This window comes from Chiloscyllium plagiosum, unplaced genomic scaffold, assembly GCF_037043375.1.
Source record: "Chiloscyllium plagiosum isolate Xiang-an unplaced genomic scaffold, Cpla_swu_hap1 HiC_scaffold_25, whole genome shotgun sequence".
Classification (NCBI taxonomy): domain Eukaryota; kingdom Metazoa; phylum Chordata; class Chondrichthyes; order Orectolobiformes; family Hemiscylliidae; genus Chiloscyllium; species Chiloscyllium plagiosum.
Window position 1 is genome coordinate 32,397,799 of NW_028270163.1, and position 24,223 is coordinate 32,422,021.

Consider the following 24,223-nt stretch of genomic DNA (forward strand, 5'->3'; position numbering starts at 1 on the left):
GTTTTATTTGCATTTGGCACAGCACCAAATGCCTTTGTGCGATTAGCCATAGATGCTTTTACTACTGTGCTGAAAGATCAGACACATATTGAAATAACATGTTAAGACACCAGAGTTCTTCTACATGTACCAAAAATTCTGAATATATTTTGCACGATTGACATAAGTGTCATGCACACACCGACTCCAATGAGGCAGTTACTCTGTTAGAGGAAATGATCTTTGCAATCTTTTTGGTGCAAGTTTTCAATTTATTCTCGAGTCATGTGCAGCTGTCAACTGTCAAGAGCTAATTCACACGTGTAATTATTGTTTTTATTTTTCCCTTGTGTGAATTATCACTCTCCTGGGTAGTGAAATTATTGCTCATTCCCAAAAGGAAAGAAACAGCAATAACAGCACTGCCCTTGCGCCTTTGCCTGGCTGATCTCCTCTCCATCCTGAACCCCCAGCAAAACCACACACGACCACCTGTGAAAGAGTTATGTTCGCATTTTCTGGGAAATTGGAGGCAAGGCAATAAATGGAATGCTACCCGTCAGTGACTGAAAGTCGGATGCGAATAAGTTCCCTTTTCTTCATTTGCATGGCATCTCGGCTGCATGTTGCATTCACATTGCCAGTGGCAGGAATCGCTGTTGCAGACCACAAAGCAAACTTGGTGAACTGCATGATTTGTTCTGTGTTCAATGGTTGCCGACAACCTTTTGAATCGTTACAACACACCAAGCCATTGTGTACCGTTAGTCGATACACTCGCATCAGCATTTTCAGTATTTCTTGTGAAGAAATAATGTGACTTAATGCATTTCTTTTAGAAATTGAATTTTCCACTTTTTGTTTTTAATCCCCCCTTCACTGAGTGAGGTGAAAGTTAAATATCTCGCTTTGCTGGAAGCGGCAGCTGTGTCTGGAATTTCACTCTCTTCCCTAATCCCTTTGAGCAGGGAGCAACCTCTCCTGCTTTAGTACTGAATTATTTAAAGTGTTGTTTTCTTCATGCTTGAAAAACATGATGCATTTCTGTGATTAAAAAAAAGGTTCTAAGTAGAGGCATGTGGGTAATTCCGAGGCTGGACCGTTCCTATGCTGGAATGACATGGAAAACGCTGACACAGGTTAAGTGGTCCTGGGAGCAAGCTCGCCAGCTGGTCAAAGCTGTCTCCACTCTCGCTGACCATGTGTGCAGCCTCTCATTTCAAAGCCTCCAGCACAGTGTCTGCACTCTGATTGGGCCGCTTGGAAAGACCGAGACTCGCAGCCTCATCATTTGAACAACACTGCAGGGGGAAAAAAAAAGACTACAGTGCTCAATTTAACCAGTGCTTTTAATATTATTTATTATTTTAAATCTGTTCCATTTGTCTGCGTTTCATTTTACTGCATCCAATATTTCCCCCCTTCAACCCGCCAACAGCAATCCAACCCCCACCCACCCCCACCCCTCAACCCTTCCAATTCTTTTCTCTCTCACACTTTTTTTATGCTCTTCTTGCTAGTTTGGAAACACAGCCACACAAACCCGGAATGGCTTAAACTGCTGTAAACTGTCATATGATTTCAGTTTCAACTGAATGATTTAGTTCTACCAATAAGGGACAGCAAAAAAAAACCGAGAGCCATACGATCGACTCTGACCACACAAGCTCAGCTGTGAGGGGAAAAAAAGGAGACGGTTGCTGCAGATCACAGCTTAGTGTAATACTGCTGAGAGAAGAGAGACAAAGCGAGGGAGTGAGACAGAAGAAAAAGAGAAGAGAAACACCCTACCTTCATTCAGAGCCAGGGAACACACGAACCAGTGAAAGAGATTCTGGTGGCCGCTGCAGTATCACTGCATCTCCCTCCCATTGAAGACACTTTGAGTATCCTGGGTTTCGAAATGATGATGTATTTCTGGGTAGGTACACCTTGGAACTGTTTTTTCCACATTAAGCAGCTCTCAGCTTTGTTCAAAAGGCACTGTTAGCTCTGGCAAATGCTGAATGACAGTCTGTTAGTTTGCAGGGGGAAAAAGGGGTTAATGCTGATAGTTGCCTCCTTTTAACCCGTTCATTGGCATTGTAATAAATATCTGGGTTTGAAAACGAAACCTCCTGGGTGTCACAATTTGATCTCGGCTTTTTACCGTTAGATTGTGTGTGCTGAGGGAAACTTTGTGAGTGTGCGAGAGTGCGCGATGCAGCACAATCCCAGTGCAGTTGGAAGTTGTCAGTGAGCTACTTGCATGGTTAGAATTTGCCGATTCGTCTGAATGCTATTGATCAGTGATTTTTTGCTTTGGGGGAAAAAAACAGACTTTTGAATAGGAGCAGCTTTTTTAAAAAGTTCCGTTTCTTAATTGTTAAAATCTGAAATATTATTCCCTGAAGCACAGGAGTCTGTGCTTTGGGCCTTCCATAGGAACGTGAATTTGTTCCATAATTTTGGACTCAAGTTATAACTAGGTGTTGAGTAGCTGTCTGTGGGCTGTTAGTGTAATTTAGTTGGCTGGTCTGTAAGTGTAATCAAATGTATTAGCTCTTTTTTTGCTTTCTGCAGACATTTAAGCAGAGATCAGTGGCGATAGTGGCTTCTCTGTTTACTGACACCATTTCTTGTGTAATTCAAGGGCAGAAGGGGCAAGTCTGACCCACTGAGATGTGTTAATTTGGCCCCCCCCTTTTCCATTTCCTTCCAAGGTTAAACCTGTCCCGAAACGTACTCTTTTTTTTCCAGTATCTTTCATTTAGTGCTTTCCAAATAGCAGCATGAAATGCCTTTGTAAAGCTGAGGTACGGTATGAATTAAAATGTGTGGTATTGGTAAAAGTGGTTTTCTGGTATACCTCTGACCCTAAGCTGCTCTATTATTATTACATTCTTAACAGAAATGAATTGAACCCTCCTAGAAATGCTTTCTAAAATTTGTTAAAGTTATTCTGTGATTATGTCTTGTATATTTCTGTGCACAAATTTGAAAGAACTTTTATAATGATTATACATAAGAGTAAAACATTCTCTGCTTTTCCTGTGATATCAATAATTTGCTCAGTAAAATACTAAATTGTAAGGAAATTTTAATGTTAAAAAGAAAGTTTTAAAAATCCACACGGTTGTTGCTGTTAATGACTGAGGAAAAATGTGTTTAGAAAATAATTAGATTGTCATTTCAAACAGGTACTTTTAAGGACAAATTTATGTTAGATCTGAATTAGAGCTATAACGGACTCAGTGCACAAGTTTTTAAGACTTTGTGTTATCAGTACATGTGCAGCATACATACACTTCTGTCAAAATACTTCAAAACTAGAAACTAGTATGGGAGTTAGTGTCTCAATGAAGTCAGCAATGATCTTAAAATCAATCTGTTCTGTAGCCCTGACATGACAGTGCAAGTCTGTACTGATGTATGCACCATGTCTGTCAGGATTTACCTCTACTGAAGCATTTCACTTTGTTGTTAATACTTCAACAGATTTTAGGATTAGTTTAAATATAAAACTTTTTAAAAATTAATGCAGTACATGACAAAAGCATCAGTTCAAATGTTGTAAGTTTTTGTTGTCTTCTGGAGTATCTCGCTTGCAATGAGTGGTTGGATGGAAGTGTAAAGGGTGACAGCAGTGATGTGTGTACCCAACACTGTGTCTGAAAATACTTTCGTTGTTCCTTTCCATCACAGTAATTATGTATGATCACAGTATGTGTGTTTCTATAAAAATCATGGCCATACCATTCACATTTACCTATGGGAATAGTGCACTGTTCTCTTTACCTCTGTGAATTGGTACATGGTGAATACAGTGCCTGCAGTTATTGCATGGACAGAAGTGGAGATGTGAGCACTTTATCCACATACTGTTTATCCCTTTCAGTACTAGTCAGATTCTGTGTTTCTTGCTGTGTCTCAATTCCCTTCATTATTATCCATTTAAAAAAAAGTTTCAGGAATAAAGTTACAAATTGAAAGTGTAGACAAAATTGCAAAGGATGGCACCATATTAAAAAGAAAAAAAAATTTCATTCATTTTAATTTTAACAATAAAAATGAGGGAAATCATCTCACTGCTTCGAAGTGCCAAACTGGCTGCGAAGTGTATGGACTCATTGAAAAAAACTTTGCGTATATCAATTCTGCCCTTAGGTATTTCATGATAAAACTGTTTTTTTTAACAACTGGGGAATTTTGGCTGTGATGTTGCATTTGTACTTCTATGTATCTGTGGAAACTGAAAATTGCACCCTTTGGGATTTATTCTTTAAAAACAAAACAGCAACTTTAAAGGCATTCGAAGACTCATTTGTTCTCAAATCTGTAACATTTTTATTTCTATTTGCAACAGTGAATGATGCTTTTTTCACCTTTTAATAACCAACATGATTTAGTGGGTCTTCCAGCCATGAATTGAATAATTTAGGAATAAAAATACTAATTATTTTTCTGTTCAGAGCAGCAGCAGCAAGGCCCAGTCCAATACATAGAAATCAACGTCTGTACAGCAATATAGTGATGATTGCAACACTTCATCAATATTAACATGAGCAGCATAATGTCCAACCTAATAAAATGAATTCATAACTTCTACAAACCCTCACAATATAAATTCATTGGACACTAGAATATACTTTTATTAGAATGGTTAGTGTAATGCGATCATTTCACACCGTACAAGTGAGTGAAAGTTTCTGTATGATAGTTTCAGAGTCATATTCTTTAAAATAAAACTAATTCTGCTAAATAATAATTAGTAATCAGGAATTTCTACATGTTATTTACAGAAAAACTGCTTCCTTAAAGATGTCAACAAGAGTGAATGTTCTATCAAGGCACTGTAGCCCAACAGTACAGCTGATTACCAAATACTTGGGCTTTCTGTGTTTCTCAGGCAGCAATATGAAGCTACTTCCTTTGCAAAATATGGAGATTTTTATATATCACTATATGTTGATGGTTTTTGTGTTCCTTTGCTCTCCTAAATCAAAGATATACACTGGAATTTCACAATCTAGGAAACCTGGTCAGTTGAGTAGAGAAAACCAAATTCAGAAAAATACCATGAGACAGCTCTATATTTGTTCTGGCCTTTTGTTGGTGTGGATCTCTCTGGCATTTGGAACAAAATTGTGAATGCCATTTTTTTTGCAGTGTTGAAAATCCATAAAACTCAGACAAATTTTGATGCATTTAAACGTAATCCCTTATCAAATGGGCATGCATAATTTAACAAAATCACAATTTTTCAGTATTGGGGAGCGCATGCCTTATGAGGAATTCATCTCCAGGCTGCAAACCTAGCCTGTTTAAGGGTCAAGAACAGAACCTGAATTATGAAAAAGGCATACCAGATGTGTAAAAATCCATATTTGCTCTAAAACTAGCTTATGTAGTAAGAATTAAACTTTTAGTATAACTTTTGACATATGTTAAAGGTAACGTTCCTATACCCGTACTGCACCTTAGGACTGCTCTCATTAAAAAGAAATGACTGGTGGTGGTTTAGCTTGAGGGTTACCAAACTTTAGGTATTGGGAAATATTGAGAGGCAGGATCTTCATTGTAATCTCAGCCAGTGCAAGAACTGAACCCATGCTGTTGGCAGCACCGCACCACAAGCTAGCTGTCCAGCTAACGGAGTTAATCAACCATCAAACATATATGTTTGAGCGCCAAGGAAGGACTATTAGCATCAGGAACTAGAAAATCTCCATCCCACTCCAGTATTTAGGAAGGCACAGTGGTTAGCACTGCTGTCTCACAACGCCAGAGACCCAGGTTCAATTCCCGCCTCGGGCAACTGTCTGTGTGGAGTTTGCACATTCTCCCTGTGTCTGCATGGTTTTCCTCCGGGTGCTCCAGTTTCCTTCCACAGTCTAAAGATGTGCAGGTTAGGTGAATTGGCCATGCTAAATTGCCCGTAGTGTTAGGTGAAGGGGTAAATGTAGGGGAATGGGTCTGGGTGGGTTGCTCTTCAGAGGGTCGGTGTGGACTTGTTGGACCAAGGGGCCTGTTTCCACACTGTAAGTAATCTAATCTATTGTTGAAGCACCAAAGTTAAGCTTCACGATGTTCCTTACTCTAATTCACGATCATAAAGGTCAAAAATGCCAACAGCTCCACCTCTGTGCTTTTTCAAACTCCTTGTCAACCTGAGGTACTGAACTGTAGGTGTTAGATCCCATTTCTGAATTCTTCTTTCATTACCCTGCTAATGCATCCGGCAAGGTTCCAATTCTGCTGCTTGTCAAAATCCTCCATCAGTATCGTGCCTAGGAATGTCTCAGGATTCTAGCACCAGTAAAGAGACATATAATTTTTCTTGTGGTATGAGGATAGTGAATGAGGGAGAGAAAATTAGGGTGACTGAAATTGAGGGAGAGAGAGAGAGAAAAGAGAAGGAACAGAAACAAGAATACAAATAAAAATGGAAAATTAAATTCTTGCTATTAAATTCACCAGCAAAAGTAGTTTGAAGACAGGATCTCTTGGCTTTGTTTGACTTATTGGCTGCAGAGTGCAAATGGTAAGAAACTTCCATTTCTGTTGTTAAGGCTCATGATATAATATGAGCAGTGATTTCAGTGCATCAAGCCATAATGTTTACAGTTTCCTGGAGTAATCAAACTACATGTCATAATTCATTTAGCATCGATTATCTGCTAGATTCTGACATTAGAGTGTGAAATTGTCATTCTGCTGCAAGCTGCAATTTCACAGAGTCTCCGAATGGTAACCTAATAGTACAAATGAACATTATCACAGCAGAGCTCTGAGCAAGAATGTAATCCCTGTTAACAGCGATAACAGAGTGACCTGTGGAAAGCCTCCAGATAGGATCTGTGTTTCTGAAAGCAGAATTTGAGCTTAGGGCGCAGAGGGACAAGAGAAGGACTGAGGTGGAGAGATGATAACATGAGATAGTGATAAATAGTGTACAATAGTAACAAGCGGCGAATATCAGGAACATGAGAATCACAAAGGAAGGGTCATTTTGTCGTACATATATTTATGCAAATCTGCATGACAAAAGAAGAAATCTCATGTCACAGAATAAGATGGATGTAGTCATCCATTCAGTTTTTATTTTACCTTTTTCCAGTACCATTGTCTGTCACTGTGTTAAGGAACCTTATGCTGGGAGATGTTTTGCTTTTACAGTTTGTGGCATCCACGCCAGGGATTGGTGCTTGAAGTTGAATTGTGAGCTGTGTGAGAACACTGCCTAAATGTCAACCACAAAGATCACCCACTCCTACACCTGTTACCTGCACCATCTTTTCATAGAGTGCCAAGTACAATTCCTACATTTTGGCTTGTGTGGCAACTAGTTTTAAAGCAATTTACAAGATCATGTTGCGTGTCAGCTAGAGAATAGATTGAGACAAGCAACACAGATTTCTGTCATTGTGTTTTGCCATCATTTTTCTGCTTAGTGAGCTGAATTGGTTATTCATATGAAGTATTCTTCGGAATTCTGGATAAAAGACTATCGTATTGGTTGTTGAATTGAACTTTTTTGAATACTGACCATAGCTTAGATAATCAAAGTCATGCTACTCTCTGAACTCATTAGGGATGAGTAAATAATTATTTAATTGAATAATTAATCATACTCTCGACTTAATGTTTTATGTAGTTGACATCTATCACAGCTGTTAATGTTCATGAAAAAGGAAGGTCTTTCACCATTATTTATTATGCAGAGCCTTGTGGTTTAAGTAAAAGATTTTTTAAAAAGTTGTAGCATCAACAAAAATGAAAGGCCAAAAGTTTGTAAAGAAAAGAAATCAGTTTTAGCATATAACTGCAGTTTGGAAATAGCTGTGAATTTATTACCTCCAGATTGTTGCCCCAGTTAGTGGTTTACTGTAAACTCCGTTTTCTCAATTTCAACTAGCGTGGTGACTTCAATCAGTGTACAATACTCAAAGTGTATGTTAGAACTTTTGATGCATTCAGAAATAAAATTAGGGTGCTGTTGATAAGATCAGTGAGCTGTATTCCACCTTATAATACGGTTCCCTGGAAACAGGCATCTATAAGTTTGAGTAGAATATGATTTTGTTAACTTTAAAAATATACTTTATTCATAAAAATCATCAATAAGGGCATAAAAAGGTTCTAAATCATACCTGTACAGTCTTTGCACTGAGGTAAAAATATAAACTAAACATTGGAACATCATACTGAATGTCACATGACAGGTGAAACGTTAGGACCTCAGAATCTGTAGCCATTTATAAAGGTATTTTATAGCACTTGTTAATGAGGGTAGGCTGTACATACACTGTCATCTTTAACTTTCTGTAAATGATGAGGAAGGCACACATTTGCACCCTTTGACTGCTACCATGCTGCCAGCAAAACGTGAACTGTTTAGTCACAGACATGTAGAAGAGTGCCTGATTGTGTTTTGCAGACTCTAAGCTGTGTCTATCCCTTGGTAAGGTGAGGAAGTCCCAGCTTATTGCAAAGAGCTTCCTCTTAGTCTCTGCACTGTTTTAAGTAATGTGTTGGTGTGGAAGAGGATGACATTTTCAGCGTGTTGAGAAAAACAAATGATGACAGGTTTGATTAAAAGTAGCTGTTTCTTTTCTGACTCCATTACTGTTCAGCATGTTAGAGACTGTCACAGTGAGATATTTACTCATTGTGGTTAGTAACTACTTGGCAAAGATGAAGCATAGCAGAGCAAAGGGGAAAAGACAAGCTGGGGAGATTTTACTGGAAGTTTGAATGTGTTAATTAGTGAGTTCTGATGTCAGGACAAGGCTTTGCTCATCTGTAGGGTGACAGCCCAGAAAATATATTTAATTCTGAACCATCAGGTGGTTTATTTGTAACTGTTAATTCAAATAAAATTTAAATTCATTCCTTTTTAAGGTGAAATTATTATCATTTTCTGACTGTTGTAAGGAAATGAGTGTAAATAAATATCCCAATCTCTATTCAGGAGATAGATTGCCTAATTCATTTCAGTGCCTTCAGACTAATAGGGAAAAATCAACCAGGAGCTTCCTTCTCTGCAATCTATACTGAAAACTATAGATAAATGTGAATATAGGACAAGATCATGCTCAACTGTGAAGTCATCTCTGGTCAAGCTGTCTTTTATACTTTCCATCATAGACTTTTACAATAAAACTGTCAAAAACCTGCTGAGTAAAACCTATGTCTCAGCATGAATCATTGACCTCAAGAGAAAACTGAGGCAGAGATGGGAAGAAGGTGGCCAAGGGTGGATGCTAGCAGCTGTGAGTATTTACATAGCCTTTGGAACTATTCAGAACCTTTGAGATTTGTAGTTTCATTACCTCCACTACCTTTGTCAGCATTTTTTCCAAATGGCCTATGCTTTTTTCCTAGGGTCGGAGAGTCCAAAACTAGAGGGCATAGGTTTTACATTAGAGGGGAAAGATGTAAAAAGGACTAAGGGTGATGTGTGTATGGAACAAGCTGCCCGAGGAAATCGTAGAGGCAGGTACCCTTATACTGTAATATTTAAAAGGCACCTGGATGGATGTATGAATAGGAAGGGTTTGGAGCGATATGGGCCAAATACTGACGAATGGGACGAAGTCAGGTTGGGATGTCTGGTTGGCACAAATGAATTGGATAGATGGGTCTGTTTCCATGTTGTATAACTCGATACAAACATGTATTTCAATGTTGTAAGCCGCAGATTCCTAATGAGTGTTCTCCGACAACAGTGCAGAGTAGACAAAATAATGAATGTTTTGAGAATCCTCCATTCACTCCTACACTTGGTCTGAATCATTTTGAATTAAAAAGCAGTATCTAATTAGTACCATAGAGGAGGTCACATAAAACAAACCTACAACAGTACGGTAAACAACATGGAGGAAAAACATACCCTGTTCACACTCCTGAGAGGACACTTTAGACTGCAGTCTTTCCCACTTTTATACTTAAAAACAGATTATTTTTAAAACCTTTGCTTCTTCATGCAAATATTGATGGAAGCCAGCCTCTCTCCAGTCCCACACATTCACACATCTGAGCGCTTTAGGTTTTGTTGTTGGGGAATTGGGCATAAACATTGATGACAGGCTTAAAGTAGAAGTGCAAATGTATCAAAGATTTGAAATGCTTTTGATAGATGAGATTCAAGCTGTTTAGTATGTGACAGAAATATGTTTTGACTTAGTCTCAATGTTGAGTCAAAAGTTTAAATAGCAGGGCAAATTCTGCGGATGCGTTGCTGAACTTTCCTCTTGGACAAGCTCAGCAAGTGTTTTCACTGCTGGAGCTCCAGAATTTGCTGTGTTTACATTCTGCGGCTGATCTGAGAATTGGGATATTTGCTGCTAGCTGTTGGGTGTACCTGATGACAGCGAGGAAATCACCTCTTGAGCAAATACTCTGCACTGCCAGTAGCATCTTTCTTATGTTTCACCACTGACAGCAGGGTCAGTGTTCCTTCTAGCAGCAGTTCAGCAATATAAACACAGTTCAAAATACTGCTGATTTTAGCTTGTTACAAAAAAGAAAATTTGCAAAGATACTGCTGTGAAGTCTGTGGAATGAAACTTTCCTAAATGTTGAAATTGGAAAGTGAAAATGTTCCAATTCTGACTTTATCTGGAAGCAGGGTTCATGTTCTTTTTGATTTGGTTCAATTAAACATTTGCTTCATTCCAGCCAGGTGAAAGGGGGTGAACTGACTCCCCTCTTTTCCACCTTCTCAGCTAGTTCGCAACAAAAGCCTTCAGCAAGCGATTATACTGTTCTCCAATTGAAATGAAATTCACAGTTTTTACTGACCTTAAATCAGTGACATGGAACTAATAACAAGTTTTTCTTGAGTGAAAAAGCAATTTTATTACCTACCTGTACGGAGTAAAATAATAAAAATGCAAAGTCAAGCATATAGCTTTTCTGCTGTAAGTTTGCACCTCAATCCACTAAAAACACAGAAACACAAACACTCCAGTAGAAAGGAAGACACAGCTTACAATTCCTTAGGTGTCCTTGAGCTTTTAACCTGAGACCACAGTTGGTTAGCTGTTATTCTTAAATGCCATCAGCGGTAGTGAATATTGCAATTATCTTTTCTGTTTCCAGTTCTATGATGCTTATTTACAGTCAATGCTATTACACTGGATACTTTGCATCTCAGCAGAGGGAGATCCTACTCAGCCTATGTTCACTTCTGCATTTGTAATGCCATTTCTGATCTATCAAAAAGAATTCCTTGAAATAGCAGCTTGTTTGCATTTTCCTTGTCTCCTATGATTGTAGAGTCATAGGGATGTACAGCACGGAAACAGACCCTTTGGTCTAACTCATCTATGCCAACCAGACATCCTGAATGAATCTAGTCCCACTTGCTAGCAGTTGGCCCATATCTTTCTAAGCTGAAAATGTGTTGCTGGAAAAGTGCAGTAGGTCAGGCAGTATCCAAGGAGCAGGAGAATCGACATTTCGGGCATGAGCCCTTCTTCAGGAAATCTTCAGTTTTCCTGAAGAAGGGCTCATGCCCGAAACGTCGATTCTCCTGCTCCTTGGATGCTGCCTGACCTGCTGCACTTTTCCAGCAACACATTTTCAGCTCTGACCTTCAGCATCTGCAGTCCTCACTTTCTCCCATATCTTTCTAAACCCTTCCTATTCATATATCCATCCAGATGCCTTTTAAATGCTATAATTGTACTAGCCTCCACCACTTCCTCTGGCAGCTCATTCCATACATGCACCACCCTTTGCTTGAAAAAGTTGCTCTTCAGTCCCTTTTAAATCTTTCCCCTTTCACCCTAAACCTATGACCTCTAGTTCTGAACTCCCCCAACCCAGGGAAAATACCTTGTCTATTCAACCTAACCATGCCCCTCATGATTTTGTAAACCTCTATAAGGTCACCCCTCAGCCTCTAACACTCTAGGGAAAATAGCCCCAGCCTATTCAGCCTGTCCCTATAGTTCACACCCTCCAACCCTTGCAACATTCTTATGAATCTTTGCTGAACCCTTTCAAGTTTCACAACATCTGCCTCAGGCTTGACGATTGCAGATGAGATGTCATCTCCAACAGTGAACATTCTTGTAGCGGTTTAAACCAGATAGGTAATGAGAACCTTTTCACACTTCCTACAGGGCCATACAGATTATTCTTCTGTGAGGAAAGATGTCAATTTCAGTTAAGATAGTCTGATCTCATTCACATCAGTTTCATGCATCCTGGCCAACCTGAGTGGATCAGGTGATCCCTGTGGCCATGTTAAGTCAGTGTTGTGGCCCCTTCTTAAAATCATCTCGAGCAATGAAAATCCCAGGTGTTAAATTGGCTGATGGGATTCAGAAATCAATAGTCCATACTTTTATATCATCGTGACAATTTTTCCAAGTATTTTGTTAAAGTGTTTGAGGATATTTATTACTGCAGAATAAGAGGACTGAACCTAACTTAATCTGTTGCATTTCTTTTTGATTATGACCAGAATATTGAATATATTTATCAATTGTCTGGCAGTTTTCTAACAGTAATTAGGAGAAAAAAACAGCCAGTGATGTAGGGTAAAGCTAAGTTTAGAAAGTTTCACCATACAATGAAATTCGAATGCATCTTTAAACATCTTTCAATATACAACCACAAAATGCCATTGAGAACAAAAACTGCACTTTGTCTGTTGAGGACCAGACTTAAATCACAAAATGCACAATCTCTGATTAACACAAAATTATTATACTTTTATGTCCTGAAGTCCATGAACAGAGATTACTGCAGTCAATCTCTGAGTCCAGGTATATTTGATCTCTTGAAGTCCTGTGTTGCAGGTTTATTACATTCAATCTCCTGCAATCAGTGTGCACAAGGTATTGCAGTTGATCTTCTGTAATCATTCAGGCAGGATGGGTGGTGTTTGTGTGCAAGGTTCAATGTGTTTGGCCATTTCAATTTTACCTTCGAGATTTTGCTGTATTTAGCTTCCCACAGTCCAGATGCTGTTCAGCTCTAATTTTAGAGACACTGTACCAATCCTGTTCTATAAACCCTGTGTAACTGCACTCTTGGGCCTTAGTAAATCCTGTACTAATGTTAACTTTATGGAATTCAGAAGGAAAGCAGCATTTACAACACAGCAAAAACACACACTAAGCATATCTGCTGTCAATATTTGGACAGCACTATTGCTCATTCCTTTATTTGACGGATAACGTGAATGAATTTTCAAAAAAAAAAAGTTGAATGAAGTTATAGGATGAGTTTCTCTGTGTTGAAACTCAGTAGTCCTTATATATTGTTCAAATCTCTGAGTTGTAAAAGTCTACTACATTTTGTAGAGGCAGCAATATGAAAACCAAGCCTATCAGCTCTTCTGAACTTGATGGGAGATGTGGCAATTTCTCACCCATCCTTTAGATGTTGTTCAGTTCCTGTATATGTACTCTACCTGGTAATTCCCAGTGTTGCTTTCTTGTGATCGATAGTGGAGTAATTCAAGTCCTCAAGGAAAATGTTAAAAATCACACAACACCAAGTTATAGTCCAACAGGTTTAATTGGAAGCACACTAGCTTTCGGAGCATCGCTCCTTCATCAGGTGATTGTGGAGGACACAATTCTAAGGCACAGAATTTATAGCAAAAATTTACAGTGTGATGTAACTGAAATTATACATTGAAAAATACCTTGATTGTCTGTTGAGTCTTTCATCTGATCGAATACCATGATAGTTTCAATTCTTTCATGTGTAATCACAAAACCTTTTTTTAAAAAGTTGCATTCTCAGGTTAGCTGTGACAATGGGTGATAGCAAGACAATATGTTGAAGGTGTTAGCCCCCTGTGTTCTCTGTCTATGCCATTATGTTTAGATTGATTCTAATCTAAAAAGTGAGATAAGAGTTTTACATGAATTCATGCAGTTTTTGAGAAAAGTACAATGTAACAGTGTGCATGTGGGTCTTTGTGTGTCTGTCTGTCTGGGTTGGGGATTGTGAGTGTGAGAGAGAGTGTATGTGTGTGTGTAGTGAGTGTAGAGTGTCTTAAGTCTGTGAGGGGGTGCATGTGTGTGTCTGTGTCTGGGGTAGGGGGTTGTGAGTGTCTGTGAGAGAGTGTATATGTGTGTGCGTGAGTGTAGAGTGGTCTAAGTCTCTGAGAGGATGCCTGTGGGAGTGTGTGTGTCTGTTCGAGTGTGTGTGTGAGTGTCTGTGTGCGTGGCTGTGTATATATGTGTCCGTGTGTATGTATGTGTGTGTATATATAGTGCAATGGTGGTCACCTGTAGTGTGACATGAACCCGAGGTCCCAGTTGAGGCCCTCCCTATGGGTATGGAACTTAGCTATTAGCCTCTCCTTGGCCACTTTTCGCTGCTGCTTGTCCCGAAGTCGCCTTGGAGGATGGTCACCCGAAGGTCTGAGGTCGAATGTCCTGGACCACTGAAGTGTTCCCCAACTGGGAGGGAACCCTCCTGTCTGTTGATTGTTGTGCAGTGCCCATTCGTCTGTTGTCGTAGCCTTTAAGAGAATGCAACTTTTAAAAAAGGTTTTGTGATTTACACATGAAAGAAGTGAAACTATCATGGTATACGAACAGATGAAAGACTCAATAGACAATCAAGGTATTTTTCAATGTATAATTTCAGTTACATCACACTGTAAATTTTTACTATAAATTCTGTGCCTTAGAATTGTGTCCTCCACAACCATCTGATGAAGGAGCGATGCTCCGAAAGCTAGTGTGCTTCCAATTAAACCTGTTGGACTATAACCTGGTGTTGTGTGATTTTTAACTTTGTACACCCCAATCCAACACCCGCATCTCCAAATCAAGAAAAATGACCTCCCTTGAGTCTGCGTGAGTCAAGGAAACAAAGATTTTATTTAAGTATATGCAAAGTAGAAAATGCATCTCGGTTACACAAATAACTTCTCAATAACACAGCACTGCAGTACACATGTATAATTCTCAAGTTCATGCAAGCCTCTGTTATCTCGGCCCTTAGCTTTGGTTCTGTTACGTACGATGTTGACTCAATTGGCCTGTTTTTCCTTTAGTTCCCCTCATCTCCATTTCATTGCAATGGATGTTTACACAGACTTTTATTGTTTCAACAACTGAATGATCATTCTCAAAACCACCCTTGGTCAAACATCCCATCATTTCAGAAAGAAATTCACCGTAACTGTTGCATTTATTTGAAGACTACCATGCATTTTAATGAACTAAAATTAACCTCATCTTCTTTACTTCACTCCCTCCTTTTGAATCATTGGGCAAGTACAACATGACTCAGTCGGAATGTTCCTGACATCCTCTACTCGCTGATAGCCGGAGGGACCTACTAGAGTTCAGTGACCTTCAGTTCTTCAAGTTCAGTGTTTCATTTCGTTTCACTTAATGAACTGGGCTGGACCTTGAACTGCTATTTGCGTGAGGTAGCAAAATTTTCATAAGTTTTCAATTTTCCTATTCCCTAGGGTTGAGGTGAATACAGGAGTGCATTCATTATTACTCAGTGTTACAGTCTGCATCGCCTGGTGTACCATCATTGCTGGCAACAGCAAGTACAATGCTGCAATAATCTGGTCACACCCTTGGCTAGTTTTATCTCCAGCCTGCCCTTCGTGATTGATTGAATTTGTTCGAAGTTTGTCTTGGTAATGGCTAGTGCCCTTCCCACTGCCTCCCATCATGAAGTATTCCATCATGCCAGGAATATGTAGTCAGTGAGAGCCCTGCCTGCAAGGTGCAAGTCTTCCACAGTGGGGGAATTGGCATTCTGTAAGCAGAAGGTGTAATTATTGTCACACTCCAGTTTTCCTGAGAAGAATATTGTCCTCCCTGTCGAAGAACATCACGGCATAGGGAAAGTTTGGAACTGCCTTAAAGGCCTGTTCAGGGGAACAAATTGATTCCATTATGGTGCAGTTGAGGCTGGTGAGTTTCCTTGTATTACTGGAGCAGATGATGTTGTGCTGCAACTCAGTAGAATATTCTCACTTTGTCATTAAAAGGTGTGATTTCCACCCTGGAGCTGTGTATCCTGGAATCCTACCAGGTACACTAACCCATCCATCTCCAATCTCAGGGATGCAACAGCACAGCCTGATTTATGTGCCAGGGAACAGGATCTTGATAACTGGTGTAGTATTATCTGTAAGACTTTGATGCAACATGTAGCACATAGACTACTAGAGAATCTTTGGTATTAATGATGATTTGGAATGATAGTTTTAATCGCTCCCCCAGCCTGTAAGGCTAAGTGCACCAGCAATTCCCCGGTGAATTGGGTAATGAACCAGAAATTATTACCTTTAGAGGTTCTACTTCTTAATTAATTGTCTAACTGATCATACTAATTATGCAAATCTGCTTTCTTTGTCCTCCCTATGGCATTGGTAACTACATTGTCCACAAGAATTGGATTCTCCTCTTCCCACTGTAAGTTCCGTTTGAGCCCTGAGCAGATGTTCTCAACCCTGGCATCGGCAGACAGCACAGTCACCTGGACTCTTGCTGTTTGCTGCAGAGAGCTGTATCAGTCTGTCTGGCCATACTGTTCCTGGTCACAATTAATTTTTGCTGTCCCCACTTGAATGGCTTCCTGAATCACAGTGCCATGGTCATTTAGCTCATCCAAACAAGTTGAAAGAAGCGCAAACCTATTTGATGAGTGCAAAAATTGAGGCTGTCATATTGCTTCCTTCCAAGTCCCCTTAAATGCAGTCTCATTTTCCTTCTTAAAAGTCCCTGCAGTGTAGAAACAGACCATTCGACCAAACAAATCCACACTAACCTTCTGAAGAACATTCACTCAGACTCAACCACCTCACCATTCCCTGTAACCTTGCATTTCCCATTGCTAATCCACCTAACGTACACATCCCTGAACACTATGGGAAATTTAGCAAGGGGACCAATCATCTTAACCTGCATATCTTTGGACTATGGGAGGAAACCAGAGCACTTGGAGGAAACCAACGCAAATGCGGGAAGAATGTGCAAACTCCACAGACAGTCATCCTTTCCTTGACCAGTGGAAATCAGGAGACCCTATCCTAAGAGATATGATTGACTGTTTCCTGGAATAAAGTGCCCAGGTAATTTTCCTCTTCCCTGATATGTCATGGTATCCACAGCTCAACCTCCAGCTCACTGATTCTGAGCCAAAGTTTCCACTGCCACCTACTTGGCTTCAGACATAGATGCATCTTTATTCAAAGCCATATGATTAGTTGTCAATCTGTATGTTCCTTCTGGTTTCAGGACAGACCAAATAAGTGGAGGTGATCCTTGCACCATCTCTCTCTCCATTAGTTCTTCAGTTGGGGGCCTCAATTTGCTGCTTTTGCTGCTGGTTTAATTAGATACTGCTAGTGTTCCTCACCATGAGTTACTATTGGATCTATTCCTACATTTCCACAATGTATCGTTCCTCTCCCCTTGTAATGACATGTTTCCTTCAGAGATCCATTAGAGCCTCTATCTGACTTAACCTATTAATTCCTAAATTGTGCCCTCAATGTTTGGACATTCCCAGAAATATGAGCATCATATTCTCAATCTCCATTAATTGTGCAGTGATTAATTTATGATTGACACTGAGACACCTGTATGGAGCCGGAGATGTGTTGCTGGAAAAGCGCAGCAGGTCAGGCAGCATCCAGGGAACAGGAGAATCGACGTTTCGGGCATAAGCCCTTCTTCAGGAATGAGGAAAGTTTGTCCAGCAGGCTAAGATAAAAGGTAGGGAGAAGGGGCTTGGGGGAGGGGCGTTGGAAATGTGATAGGTGGAAAGAGGTCAAGGTGAGGGTGATAGGTCAGACTGGGGTGGGGGCGGAGAGGTCGGGAAGAAGATCTCAGGTTAGGGAGGCGGTGCTGAATTTGATGGATTTGACTGAGACAGGGTGGGGGGAGGGGAAATGAGGAAACTGGTGAAATCCGAGTTCATCCCTTGTGGTTGGAGGGTTCCTAGCCGGAAGATGAGGTGTTCTTCCTCCAACCGTCGTTTTGTTGTGGTCTGACGATGGAGGAGTCCAAAGACCTGCATATCCTTGGTGGAGTGGGAAGGGGAATTGAAATGTTGAGCTACAGGGTGGTTGGGTTGGTTGGTCCGGGTGTCCCAGAGGTGTTCTCTGAAAAGCTCCGCAAGTAGCCGGCCTGTCTCCCCAATATAGAGGAGGCCACATCGGGTGCAGAGGATGCAATAGATGATATGTGTGGAGGTGCAGGTGAATCTGTGGCGGATATGGAAGTTTCCTTTGGGGCCTTGGAGGGAGGTGAGGGGGGAGGTGTGGGCGCAAGTCTTGCACCTCCTGCGGTTGCAGGGGAAGGTGCCGGGAGTGGAGGTTGGGTTGGTGGGGGGTGTGGATCTGACGAGGGAGTCACGGAGGGAGTGGTCTTTACGGAATGCTGATAGGGGAGGGGAGGGAAATATATCCTTGGTGGTGGGGTCCGTTTGGAGGTAGCAGAAATGACGGCACATGGAGATTGGTGGGGTGGTAGGTGAGGACCAGTGGGATTCTGTCCTGGTGGCGGTTGGAGGGGCAGGGTTCAAGGGCGGAGGAGCGGGAAGTGGAAGAGATGCGGTGGAGTGCATCGTCGACCACGTCGGGGGGGAAATTGCGGTCCTTGAAGAAGGAGGCCATCTGGGTTGTGCGTTTTTGGAACTGGTCCTCCTGGGAGCAGATGCGGCGGAGTCGAAGGAATTGGGAGAATGGGATGGCGTTTTTACAGGGGGCAGGATGGGAGGAGGTGTAGTCCAGGAGCTGTGGGAGACACCTGTATATCTACTCACACCATCGTCTCCCTAATGCTGCTGTGATTCTTCATGGGTCCTCATTTACTGCCTCCAGGAGCTCATGCTATCTATTCATCTTTTCTGGAGACTACCTTGATCACCACCTACACCTGTCCTCGAGTATGCTTGTCCTGAACTCCTGCTCTGGAACCTGATGAAGGCCACACTTCACTTATCCTGTTCCCGCTTCCCACCACCTATTGGTCCAATAATCCCCTGCTTTTCACAGTTCCTGCACTTAGTCTCTGCTCGTTTATTTCATGTGCAATTTCTGGCACAATGGTGGACATCAGCTGGACCCAAGATACAGCTGCTATTTCCCTTGCTTCTGGGAGGCATATATCTCTCATTTTACCCTGTAGCTGTTCATTAATTTGCCCTCATTGGTCACAGGGACACAAGTACCTTGTTTGAAGTCTACCTCATTTGTCCACTTTAGGATGGTTCAGTAAATATTACCTGCCAAAACACCCAGATCTAGGGTTTTCTTTCTCTGTGGTGGTTCTAACTGAGCCCTTTTAACATTTGAAAAAACGCTGGATTATTCCAGGTGGAATTCTGAGCTCCAAAGAATTCCTTATGTGCCCACTCCTTCATTTTGACATACTTCCTTGAGTTTTTGGTGATCCATATGATTACTCCCCCACAGACCTCTGAATGTCCATATCTCCTAATATTTTTCATGACCCGATCATATTGCTAAAAGACTGTACTATTTCCTGCTGTTATGATTGATCAGCTTGGATATTAGCTCAACATGCAGTTTATTGCATTTGATGGCATTTTGCTTGTACATAGATGTGTATGTCTTTCCTGTATATGTTGTGACTCTTTCTTTTCTCTAAATCCATCCAAAGCCGAGTATTGCCACAATGAGACTGATGAGGGACCACATCCTTGAAAACTATTTGTTTTCATCCAGGCTGAATTGCATGATCAAGGTCAGATTTTCTCAAGGATTATTAGGACCAGGTCATCATTGTTTCCAGGAGAATTCAGATTTGTATCCAGAGGAACCCATAAACTGGACTGAACATGCAAACTGTAACCATCCCACTGCCATACTTTATAGGCTCCATTCACTGCGTTCCCCAAGTCTACATTCAAATCAGAATTGACCTGAGGGAATAGTTGCCCTGCAGGTGTACTGGCTGGCTTTTGATGAAGGTGGATCAGCCTTGTCCAATGTATTTCTTGCTGCTTTAGTAGCTTGCCCTTCTTTTGAGTTAATCTACGACCTCAGATTTTTCTGATTGACATACTGTGGTAACACCGGGATGAAATCATTATTCCCTTCTCTGTCTTTGCTCTCCACATCTTTCCCATTTCATGCTTGTCTGGAATCCACAAAGCTTCCCAACTTCCTTTAATCACTGACACCAAACATTTCTGTTTGCCAAAAAGACAGATGAATGATTACCTAGTCTGCCATGACTGGAGTTTGGTTTAGTTTGATTTCCCTTGCTTCTGGGAGGCATATGTCTCTCATTTTACCCTGTAGCTGTTCATTAATTTGCCCAGTTAACCCTGAGAACAATACTACACCTTTGCTTTCACTATGATCTTGCCACTATGCTCTCTTTAGCTACTTCACCTGCAGACTCATTCTTGAGTCTGGATCCTCAAACTGAAGTTCCTTGTCCCAAAAGCTAACCACCCTTTTTTATTTGGTGGGTAGTAAATATATTCACCCATTGCCCAATGCCAACATTTGAAGTCTTGGATTCTATTGACTACACCAATTGTAGGGATAAAAGGACCATTCTTGAGACTCTGTGAGTTAACAAAACAAAGAGTTTATGTATTCAAGTGCATGCAAGGAAGAAGATCCCTGGTTACCCAAAGAACTTTACAATACTATATAATTTATTGCACATATTTCTGTTCTCAACTTCATGCAGGCCCCTGTTATCGCAACCTTCAGCCTTGGGTCTCTGGTTTCTACAGTGATTCAACCATCCAGTCTGGCCTTCAGTTTCCCTTATATCCTTGTTTTCAGTTGCAATGGTTGCTTACTCAGGTTCACGTTGTTATGACTGCTGAGCTCACATTCCCAAAACCACTCTTGGTCAAGTAACCCACCATGACAGAAGAAATCGAGCATAACTATAAAACTTGGTTCAGTGCTGTCATGTGCTTTAACTTAAACCCAAGGCTTCTGCATCTGTTTTAAATGCTGGCCTAACTTTTACTGTGTAATTGTTTCCCTTTCCTAAAATCTTCAGAGAGGAAAAGAAAGAGAAAAAAGCAGATAGCCGTGCAAGAAAGGGGAGACAGAGAGAAACAAAAATACAAGACTAAGACAATATTTCTCCCAACCGCCCTGATGGATTACATGGCATGCATTTTGCAGTTTCTAAGCATCAAATACAAACCTGTGGCAAATGCCCAGTGGTACTATCCCTGACAGTGGGAATGGGTCATGACATAGGAAAAAGTAAATTTGAGCATGGTTACCCCAAGAGTAAATGCATGCAGGTTTTGCAAAGGCATTGCAAGGTAGATGCCTCACAAGCTGCTTACTCTTGCAACCACAAAGTCTCCACTTATGAAGCATGAGCTGCATGATTAACAGAGGTTGTCAATATCAGAGAATTATTTCTTTTGTTTCAGAATGTGGCTCATGATCAAAGAAGTAATAAAACACGAAAACAAAACTGATTTAAAAAGGTGACAGTTCCATTCAATGAGACAAAAGCGTTGAAATAGGTTGCATTTTAAAACCACAATGGTAGTGCCTCAGTCAGATTTGTTAAATACTCAAAATTGAACTTAATGCAGCCAATTAAACTGTGATTCTTATGAGGGCACTCTTGATGCCTACAATTTATAAATGACAAAAGAATTAAGAATATTGTTCAGGAGTTTCTGATATGCAAACTGCATGTAAAAGGTATGTTTAAATTAATATTCAGGTTTTAAAACTGTGAGAAAAATGTAATAGAAAAACTATCAGATATTTTAGTTACTGTATTTTGTATTTGATTGGGTATTCTATAATTTAACCCAGATTGGTGGTGTTATTCCTTTTAACAATTGAGTTACAGGTCACAAAGTTTGGCTCCATAGTTCTGATAGTGCTGTTTTAGTGCCAAAATAACACCTGTGCTATTCCTGTTCACTTCTGGCATGACTCCCACATTGAGATCTAGCTTGGTGAAGACATTAACATAGCCGTTATGATTACATGGGGAAATGGACATATTGTGATGTAAATACTGCCATTCACCTACCACTCTGGTTTTCCCACTCCCTTAAACATAAACAGCTCTAAAGACACAAAGGACTCCATTTCTCTCAACCCCAGTGCTAACTAAAGGGATCATCAACAACTTGGCTGTGTGTTTCTTTCTACTGGCTCTGATTGGGTTTGTGGAATTGTTGAGTATTCTGAGGCATTTGAGGAAGGCGTTGGTTCTGACTGCAAGGAGTTAGAATGCACCCCTTTCTCCTGGTCATGGACCCCATTGAAGGAGTCTCAGCTGGGCTACAGCAAGAGAGGGAGATGGCACAAAGGCATAAAATACAAAGACAAAAGCTGTTTGCAGAGAGGGAGAGGTGAGAAGGGCTCTTAGCAGTGGACCTTATTTATCTAGGGTCTTCCAGGAGCATTTTTCTTATCTTCACTTGAACCAGGAGAGATATGTTCAATAACTTACCAAGGAGGCACACTCAGTGTTTTGCCATCACAGGGAAGAAAATATCTCATTGAGTATGGTACAATGTGTTTGTGTGATGTGCCTGTGATAGTTGAATTGCTGAGAATGTGTGTAAACTTTAAGATGTGGGAATGAATACTAAAATTGTGAGGTGAGACTGTGGATATGAGTGATCAGACGTGATTGATAGAGGTTGGTAGCTGGTGAGTGAAGAGGTTATGATGAATTGAGCAGTGTACATTTGAGGCTGGTGATACAACCACTAAGTTATGCCAAGCACATTCTCTCGCTTTGAGGTCATTGAACTACTTGTGGTAGTGCGCCCAGGACCTTGGGGCTACACTGCTGGCAATAACCACAAGGACAACCTACTTTAACTTTCTTCTTAGTATTGTATCTGCCTGGAGGGCTTTCTGAACTCCTAAGGGAAGAGAACTGGTTTCCTACTGTAAAGCCTGCTGCATTAAAACCTTCAGCATGGCATCAGAGAATGTTGCAGTATACTCCCTGGCCTGATGTGCCACTCTTCAACGTTCCTCCTGCTCTTTAACTCCTTTTCACCATCACCAGCTCCTACCACTTCCTTTGCCTTTAAGAGGTGCACGTTTGTTTGAATTAGTGCTTTCTTGTTGTGAAGGTGGCTGTACTGCTTAGGCATACAGACTCTCATCGGTACGTTTAGTGATGGGCTGCATGCAGGACTTATGATGTGTCATGTATGTACTACTTCGAAAAGACACAGACTGCATTTCCATGCCCAGTTTTGGAGAATATCCAATTTAGCTTCCGTGATATTTTGGTATTTTAAAGCATGTGAGGCCTTCGAGTAAGTCTACTGGTTTTGGTGGCTTTACTTCACAAACAAGTTATTTTTCTTCAACATCATTTCAATGGTTGTAAAAGTGCATACCAGCAGTTTTTGTCACAAGATTCCTGTTGATTTGCTTTCAGTATATTGATGCCAATAATCCTCATAAAGAATTAGACAGTACCCCAATGAGCATTCACAATATCTGTGCATATTATCACGAAAATTTAGACAAAGCACGAAATTCAACACCAGTCACAAATTCCTCAATTTTCTTTTACAACAATTAGAAAAGTATTTTCAATGCAAATTTTAACACATGGGCATGACATTTTAACTGTGCAATCTTATTCCACCAATTAAGAGTAGGAATCTGGATTAAACTGAGCTGATCAGGACAGCATGATTATAAACCAGTAGACCTTGGAACAGGATTACACAGCAGTCAAGCAACAAGAGGGAAATTCCTGCCTGTAAGAACCCAGATGCAGAGTTTGTACTGGAGCATGAAGTGAAATCCAGCCAGATGGGTGGCACGGTGGCTCAGTGGTTAGCACTGCTGCCTCTCAGCACCAGGGACCATGTTCGATTCCAGCCTCTAGTGACTGTCTGTGTGAAGTTTGCATGTGCTACCCTTGTCTGTGTGGGTTTCCTCTAGGTGCTCCAGTTTCCTCCCACAATCCAGGTTAGGTGCAGGTTAGGTGGATAGGCCATGCTAAATTGTCCATATTGTCCAGTGATTTGCAGGACAGTTGGATTAGCTATGGGAAATCCAGGGTTACACAGAGCAAGGGGGTGAGGCTGGATGGGATATTCTTTGGAGGGGTGATGTGGATTCAATGGACAAAATGGCCTGTTTCACACTGTAGGGATTCATCATTCCATGATGATCTAATGATGGAGTGGGAGATGATTCTGAATGGACAAACATCTGATAAAGAAGGGCACAATATGACCAATTGGTCCCTTAAGCCTTTTTCATTAAGATGTGGTGCAATAATTGTGAGCCAGCAAT

The 24,223-nt window shown here is 40.8% G+C and overlaps 1 protein-coding gene across 8 annotated transcripts in view; it reads left to right on the forward strand.

Annotated features, from left to right (window-relative positions):
* rbfox3a (RNA binding fox-1 homolog 3a) overlaps positions 1 to 24,223 on the forward strand; it is a 1,559,488-nt gene that overhangs the window by 973,905 nt on the left and 561,360 nt on the right. For 5 of the 8 annotated variants that reach the window (XM_088000569.1, XM_088000570.1, XM_088000571.1 and 2 more), the window contains one exon: positions 1,500 to 1,900. The exons of the other annotated variants lie outside the window; for them this stretch is intronic. In XM_088000569.1, the coding sequence (XP_087856695.1) occupies positions 1,883 to 1,900 (18 nt within the window). In that variant the 5' untranslated portion in view covers positions 1,500 to 1,882. The remainder of the gene's footprint in view (positions 1 to 1,499; positions 1,901 to 24,223) is intronic. 8 annotated transcript variants of the gene reach the window in all.